At 45.6% G+C, this 8,579-nt stretch overlaps 1 protein-coding gene across 1 annotated transcript in view; it reads left to right on the top strand.

Annotated features, from left to right (window-relative positions):
• LOC101864590 overlaps positions 1-8,579 on the top strand; it is a gene marked incomplete in the record, with an annotated part of 24,495 nt that overhangs the window by 8,138 nt on the left and 7,778 nt on the right. Inside the window, 5 exon segments of the mRNA XM_013090980.2 lie at positions 25-128; positions 1,372-1,445; positions 2,297-2,383; positions 3,350-3,564; positions 6,780-6,857. Of these exon segments, the coding sequence (XP_012946434.1) occupies positions 25-128; positions 1,372-1,445; positions 2,297-2,383; positions 3,350-3,564; positions 6,780-6,857 (558 nt within the window).

Here is an 8,579-nt window from a genome sequence, read left to right as displayed (position 1 = left end):
CCCACTGACCGTGTGTCTCCCCAGTGCCCGGAGGAAGGATGCGGCGAGGTGTTTCACAAGAAGAAACATTTGGTCTCGCATCGCTTGACACACACGGGAGCGCTCTCTTTGGCCCTGCGATGTTACAAGTAAGTCTTTCCGGGGGTCACCACAAGAAGTAGGTCATTGTATGGTCACTCTCCCATGTTACAAGTAAGTCGCTACAAAAAGTAGGTCGTGGTATGGTCACCACAAGAAGTAGGTCTTTGTATGGTCAGTCTCCCATGTTACAAGTAACTCGCTACAAAAAGTAGGTCGTGGTATGGTCACCACAAGAAGTAGGTCTTTGTATGGTCACTCTCCCTTGTTACAAGTTAGTCACTACAAAAAGTAGGTCGTGGTATGGTCACTCTCAGCTGATCAACCTACCCTTCTATGTTTATCAATGGTTTGCAAGCCCAGCGGTAAACAAAAACCAGCAAATGTGGTACTGATATGTTCATTTTTAATTCCTGAAAACAAATTGTGCTCAGAGGAATGGGAGCCCGGTGAATAAGGAGACGTACCTGTCATGCCATATGGGCGGCCAGGAGCCACAAGTTTCGCTGACTTCCACGACGGGCATAGGACAACAAAGGAGGAACTCATTCAGTGCCGAGCGCTCCGCCAGTGAACTCCCCTCATCTACTGGCCAGTTTTGTCATGGCAACAGGAAATTAGGTCAACCCGGGAAAATCAATCCAAACTAGTGGGCTCAATGGCTGTTTGAGTGGAAAAATATCTCCTTGACCTTTCCCATAGTGCATCACGATTAGTTAAAAAAACTTTGAATGGTTTAGAGAGAGAAATTCTTTCTATAGATTTAGCGAGACAGACTGCGAGTATTCTCGTCGCTAGTATGTGGGCGGGGCCCAGGTTTGGCGAGTATTCTCGTCACTGGTATGTGGGCGGGGCCCAGGTTTGGCGAGTATTCTCGTCACTGGTATGTGGGCGGGGCCCAGGTTTGGCGAGTATTCTCGTCTCTGGTATGTGGGCGGGGCCCAGGTTTGGCGAGTATTCTCGTCTCTGGTATGTGGGCGGGGCCCAGGTTTGGCGAGTATTCTCGTCTCTGGTATGTGGGCGGGGCCCAGGTTTGGCGAGTATTCTCGTCACTGGTATGTGGGCGGGGCCCAGGTTTGGCGAGTATTCTCGTCACTGGTATGTGGGCGGGGCCCAGGTTTGGCGAGTATTCTCGTCTCTGGTATGTGGGCGGGGCCCAGGTTTGGCGAGTATTCTCGTCACTGGTATGTGGGCGGGGCCCAGGTTTCATGAGTACTCTCGTCTGTAGCACGGAATGAGTCAGAGACGGCCAATCTGCGGTGTGGCCACAGGGGGTTTTCTTGTGCTCGTCAGGTGCCCCGTGGAAGGCTGCGACAGAACGTTCGTCTTCCCCAACCGTCTGACCCACCACCTCAAGGTCCACAAAGGTCAGTCCTTGTCACGTCTGCCAAGGCCATTGTTGTCTCGTCTGCCAAGCTCATTGTGTCATCTGCAAAGGTCATTGTGTGGGTGGTTGGCGGGTGCTCTGGTGTGGTTTGCTTCTTCTTTCCTATCACACATCTATCGTCCTTATCTCCCCTTCTTCTTTTATGTTTGTTACTCTCTTGTAACACCTCTAATCTTCTGGCGCTCATATGACATGCAGTTGCGAGCGCTGTAAAACCTCTACTAAGACTTTAAAAAAGGTAATTGTGTCATCTACAAAGGTCGTCGTTCAATCCCCCCCCACCCCCACCCCCCGGGCGGTGCTACTGACTGAAGTGTCTTTAGGCCATTCCCAAAGGGGGGACATTAACTTGTTCTTTGTGTTGCAAGTGCCGTAAAACTCTTACAAGAAGAACCTGTTCTTATGCAAAGTAGAATTGTAAATGGACTGATTCATCAATGCCATGCTCATAACTGTGCCTGATCTACAACAGGGAACTGCTGCTTTTTCTTTCCTAATCCTTACTATCATCATTTCCCTCTACTTCTTTTATATGTTTGTCACTCTCTTGTGACCCGTTATTTCCGGGGGGTGCCTTGATAATCGAAGCAGACTTTGTGCTGTTGAGGCTAGAGAGGTGAGCAGAGTAAGTCTGATTCCCTGTTTGGACTTCTCTGTTGACATCCACCCCTTGGCGGTCATATGACCTTATGCAGTTGCGAGCGCCGTAAAACCTCTACTAAAACTTTAAAAAACACTTACTAAAACAAAACTAAAACTCTGGCACTGTCTCCCACTGCCCCCCCCCCCCCACTGTTCCCCCACCCCCACCCCACTGTTCTCCCCCCCCAGGATACCCGTGTGACGTGGAAGGCTGTGACCAGGTACTCACCAACTGGACGGCGCTACGCAAACACAAGTCTGAGGCACATGTCTTGGGTAACTGTCTGTCTGTCTGTCTGTCTGTCTGTCTGTCTGTCTGTCTGTCTGTCTGGCTGGCTGGCTGGCTGGCTGGCTGGCTGGCTGGCTGGCTGGCTGTCTGGCTGGCTGGCTGTCTGTCTGTCTGTCTGTCTGTCTGTGTCAACAGCAAGCTGTCCTGATGTACTTCGTCCAGACGACAACATTTTACAGGAGAGAGAAAAAAACTTTCCATCTTTGATTTGTTGGGACAGTCAGAACCAGGTGTGATGTACCTGTTCCCCCTGGTTTGTTGGGACAGTCAGAACCAGGTGTGATGTACCTGTTCCCCCTGGTTTGTTGGGACAGTCAGAACCAGGTGTGATGTACCTGTTCCCCCTGGGTTCTACATTGACAATTTGAGTTTGAACCAAATATTTCTTGAGCATGTGGGATTGATACACAGATTGAGAATATTAGCAGGTGGTTGGCGGGGGCTCTAGTGTGGTTTGCTTCTTCTTTCTTATCAAACATCTGTCAGTGAGTGGTTGGCGGGTGCTCTGGTATGGTTTGCTTCTTCTTTCCTATCAGACATCTATCGTCCTTATCTCCCCTCCTCCTTTTTTATGTTTGTTACTCTCTTGTAACGCCTCTAATCTTCTGGCGCTCATATGACCTTATGTAGTTGTGAATGCCGTAAAACTCTTACAAAAACTAACATGAGAATATTAATGTGTGGCCTAGTTTTTTCTACTGTTTATTGTTTATTAATGTGTGGCCTAGTTTGTTCAACTGTTTATTAATGTGTGGCCTAGTTTGTTCAACTGTTTATTAATGTGTGGGCTAGTTTGTTCAACTGTTTACCAAATATACTTTGTTTTGTGCCCTGGGCTCTCTGATATATCAGTAATGAGGGAAGTGAACAGACACTTGACATTTGTGCAAAGTTGAATGATGTCGGAAAACTTGATTCCTTTTTTCTGCCACTCTGTGACTTTTCCTCCCCAGAGAACAAATGTCAAATCTGCGGCAAAATCTTCAAGCAAAAGTCAAACCTGAACCAACACTTGAAGACACACAGCGAGGCCCGGGAACCGCTGACGTGTGACCGAGAGGGCTGTGGGCGGGTGTTCTTTTACAAGAAAAACCTGACTCAGCACATTCGAGAATATCACGACGGAGAGGCAATCTGGAGGGGAAGGAAGAGATCCAGGAGGGAGAAGGTGGGGAGGAAGTCACTGTGTCTGTCCATCATGGGGGACCAGAGGAGGGAAAATTGTGTGTGTCCATCATGGGGACCAGAGGAGGGGAAGCTTGTGTGTGTCCATCATGGGGGACAGAGGAGGGGAAGCTTGTGTGTGTCCATCATGGGGGACAGAGGAGGGGAAGATTGTGTGTGTCCATCATGGGGGACCAGAGGAGGGGAAGATTGTGTGTGTCCATCATGGGGGACATAGGAGGGGAAGATTGTGTCTGTCCATCATGGGGGACCAGAGGAGGGGAAGATTGTGTGTGTCCATCATGGGGGACCCAGAGGAGGGGAAGATTGTGTGTGTCCATCATGGGGGACAGAGGAGGGGAAGATTGTGTGTGTCCATCATGGGGGACAGAGGAGGGGAAGATTGTGTGTGTCCATCATGGGGGACCAGAGGAGGGGAAGATTGTGTGTGTCCATCATGGGGGACCCAGAGGAGGGGAAGATTGTGTGTGTCCATCATGGGGGACATAGGAGTGGAGCTTGCCAGTTGTTGGTTTTTTTTTGTGTGTGTGGAGTGTAAGTGTAAGGTACTCGTGAGGTAAATTCTGACCGTTTGTGAAATGAACGACGATGAAACGAATGATTGAGAATGATGATGTATCGAACTAATATCTTCGACGGTTTGTGTTTCATTTGTAAGACTTTAGGTACACGGTACAGATAGTATTTGCCTATTGGTACAAGATACAGATAGTATCTGCCTATTGGTACACGGTACAGATAGTCTCTGCCTATTGGTACACGGTACAGATAGTATCTGCCTATTGGTACAAGGTACAGATAGTCTCTGCCTGTACACAGCACAAATATATTGGTAATAATAATAATAGTCATTTGTATAGTGCAAATCTCCGCTCAACAGCAAGCTCTATGTGCTTCACAATCTATACTATTACCCCAGCAGACATGAGAGCATTCTGAAACAACCTCAACTTCTTGGAAAGCATACAGTGCAAGCAGCCATTTATAGGCTCTGAAACACTAACATACTGACAAGATCTTTCGCTGTCTATAGCCGGGTACCCATTCCCACCTGGGTGAAGTGAGGAAAATTCGTGTTAAGTGTCTTTCCCAAGGACACAATGTCGGGCCCGCAGCGAACCCCCGAACCCGCAACCTCACGATTACGAGTCCAGTAGCCTAATCACTAGGCCAGCGACAACCTCACGATTACGAGTCCAGTAGCCTAATCACTAGGCCAGCGACAACCTCACGATTACGAGTCCAGTAGCCTAATCTGTAGGCCAGCGACAACCTCACGATTACGAGTCCAGTAGCCTAATCTGTAGGCCAGCGACAACCTCACGATTACGAGTCCAGTAGCCTAATCTGTAGGCCAGCGACAACCTCACGATTACGAGTCCAGTAGCCGAATCTGTAGGCCCCAAAGTCCAGATAGTGTCTGCCTGTACACAGCACAAAGATAGTGTCTGCCTGTACACAGCACAAAGAGATTGCTCACAGTCACAGCACAAAGAGATTGCTCACAGTGACAGCACAAAGAGATTGCTCACAGTCACAGCACGAAGAGATTGCTCACAGTCACAGCACAAAGAGATTGCTCACAGTCACAGCACAAAGAGATTGCTCACAGTCACAGCACGAAGAGATTGCTCACAGTCACAGCACAAAGAGATTGCTCACAGTCACAGCACAAAGAGATTGCTCACAGTCACAGCACAAAGAGATTGCTCACAGTCACAGCACAAAGAGATTGCTCACAGTCACAGCACAAAGAGATTGCTCACAGTCACACTGTCTTTATTCTTCTTTTCTTTTGACTGTTTTTTTTTCTATTATGCAGACCTGCCACTCATCCCGATTTAGTCGGGATATCCCGATTTTTTGCCTCAAATCTCAATCCTCCCGATTTCGATCGCATGTATCCCGATTTTTTGTCCCAGTCTGCTGTTGTGCCAGATTTTTCTAAAAACTTACTCTGCCTTCTCCTTTATCGCGGGAAGCACCCGTTGAACTTTTTGTCAGTAGGAACTCGGAGCACTGTTTCCCGAAATATCGATGCCGCATTTAGTAGTTGACTCGCCCCAAGTTGTGTGTGATCTTTTCCCGCACTCAGAATTCTCTGATGATAGCCTGGCAACTGTTACAATTTGGGACATTTAATTAATAATAATCGATAATATTCGTTGTTCCGCTGTTACTTTCAAAACAAGCCTTGTCCGAGGTCTGGTAACTGCGCGAACCCTCACACAACTACATATAACTGCGCGAACCCTCACACAACTACATATAACTGCGCTGACAAGACTAACTTACGGCCTTTGTCGTTGGTTAAGTCTGAACGCATTATGAGGGACAAGAGATTTGTTGGTATATTATTATTTGGTCGTCGGCCGCCGTCGTTATCCTAGAAGTGGAACGACTGTCGCTCATCCGAGTGTTTTGTGTGAACGTGCAGTTAGTCGGACCCGTTACATGTAGTGAAATTGTTTCAATCGCGCATTCGCGTCACGTGACATATCATCGCCGTGTGAGTTCTGCGTGTCGGGGACCGTCCGTTGACGGGGTCAGCTTAAGTTCATGTATTCCGGGACTTATTGGTAGGGGTGGGGGTATAGACACTTGGACTAGGAGTGCTTGACGCGACGCTTCAGGATTTACAAAAAATAATGATAACTCGCACGCACGCACACACACACACGCTCACACACACACACACACACACACACACACACACGCGCGCGCGCAAACAAACAAAGACGCGCACGCAAACAAACAAAGACACACAGAGGACAAATAGGCCAAGGAATTTATGGACACCACGGGAAAAATTTTAAGCCAGCTTTGGCAGTCACCTTGGTGATTTGCTGATGATCCCGATTTTTTTTCACCAAATCCCGATTTTTTCTCCCTGAGATCCTGATTTTGAGGTTTCATAGAGTGGCAGGTCTGTATTATGTGATGAAAAGTTTGACGGCAAAGAGTTGTTGTGGGTGGTTGGCGGGTGCTCCGGTCTGGTTTTCTCCTTCTCTCCTATCAAACATCTGTCGTCCTTTTCTCCCCTCCTTTTTTGTGTTTGTTACTCTCTTGTAACACGTAATCTATTCTTCATCACTTATATGACCATATTGTGTTGCAAGTGCCGTAAAACTTACTAAAACTAATACTGAGTTGTTCCGTTTGTCCCCTGACGTTGTTACCTCTCTTGTGTCGGTGCAGAAGGAGGCGACGGCCCGGAAAAAGCCGAGGAAAAGAAGCATGGCCGCCCACTGGCTGCAGCTGGACGACCGTAATAACGTGAGTGACTCGCTGGCACTGGCCGCCTTTTTCTGGGACGTTTTGTCGCGTTGTCTTACGTGGTTTGAAGATTTGTGCCTACGTGTTGAGTAAATGTTTGCTACGTGTTGAGTTAATGTTTGCTACGTGTTGAGTAAATGTTTGCTACGTGTTGAGTAAATGTTTGCTACTTTTGCTACGTGTTGAGTAAATGTTTGCTACTTTTGCTACGTGTTGAGTAAATGTTTGCTACTTTTGCTATGTGTTGAGTAAATGTTTGCTACGTGTTGAGTAAATGTTTGCTACTTTTGCTACGTGTTGAGTAAATGTTTGCTACGTGTTGAGTAAATGTTTGCTACGTGTTGAGTAAATGTTTGCTACGTGTTGAGTAAATGTTTGCTACTTTTGCTACGTGTTGAGTAAATGTTTGCTACTTTTGCTATGTGTTGAGTAAATGTTTGCTACTTTTGCTACGTGTTGAGTAAATGTTTGCTACTTTTGCTATGTGTTGAGTAAATGTTTGCTACGTGTTGAGTAAATGTTTGCTACTTTTGCTACGTGTTGAGTAAATGTTTGCTACGTGTTGAGTAAATGTTTGCTACTTTTGCTACTTGTTGAGTAAATGTTTGCTACGTGTTGAGTAAATGTTTGCTACTTGTTGAGTAAATGTTTGCTACGTGTTGAGTAAATGTTTGCTACGTGTTGAGTAAATGTTTGCTACGTGTTGAGTAAATGTTTGCTACGTGTTGAGTAAATGTTTGCTACTTTTGCTACTTGTTGAGTAAATGTTTGCTACTTGTTGAGTAAATGTTTGCTACGTGTTGAGTAAATGTTTGCTACGTGTTGAGTAAATGTTTGCTACTTGTTGAGTAAATGTTTGCTACGTGTTGAGTAAATGTTTGCTATGTGTTGAGTAAATGTTTGCTACGTGTTGAGTAAATGTTTGCTACGTGTTGAGTAAATGTTTGCTACGTGTTGAGTAAATGTTTGCTACGTGTTGAGTAAATGTTTGCTACGTGTTGAGTAAATGTTTGCTACGTGTTGAGTAAATGTTTGCTACGTGTTGAGTAAATGTTTGCTACGTGTTGAGTAAATGTTTGCTACGTGTTGAGTAAATGTTTGCTACGTGTTGTGTAAATGTTAGCTACGTGTTGAGTAAATGTTTGCTACTTTTGCTACGTGTTGAGTAAATGTTTGCTACGTGTTGAGTAAATGTTTGCTACGTGTTGAGTAAATGTTTGCTACGTGTTGAGTAAATGTTTGCTACTTTTGCTACGTGTTGAGTAAATGTTTGCTACTTTTGCTACGTGTTGAGTAAATGTTTGCTACGTGTTGAGTAAATGTTTGCTACGTGTTGAGTAAATGTTTGCTATGTGTTGAGTAAATGTTTGCTATGTGTTGAGTAAATGTTTGCTATGTGTTGAGTAAATGTTTGCTACGTGTTGAGTAAATGTTTGCTATGTGTTGAGTAAATGTTTGCTACGTGTTGAGTAAATGTTTGCTACGTGTTGAGTAAATGTTTGCTACTTTTGCTACGTGTTGAGTAAATGTTTGCTACTTTTGCTATGTGTTGAGTAAATGTTTGCTACTTTTGCTACGTGTTGAATAAATGTTTGCTACGTGTTGAGTAAATGTTTGCTACTTTTGCTATGTGTTGAGTAAATGTTTGCTACTTTTGCTACGTGTTGAATAAATGTTTGCTACGTGTTGAGTAAATGTTTGCTACTTTTGCTATGTGTTGAG

The sequence above is a fragment of the Aplysia californica genome, unplaced genomic scaffold, assembly GCF_000002075.1.
Source record: "Aplysia californica isolate F4 #8 unplaced genomic scaffold, AplCal3.0 scaffold01766, whole genome shotgun sequence".
Classification (NCBI taxonomy): Eukaryota; Metazoa; Mollusca; class Gastropoda; order Aplysiida; family Aplysiidae; genus Aplysia; species Aplysia californica.
This window is presented reverse-complemented; position numbering and strand designations above follow the sequence as displayed.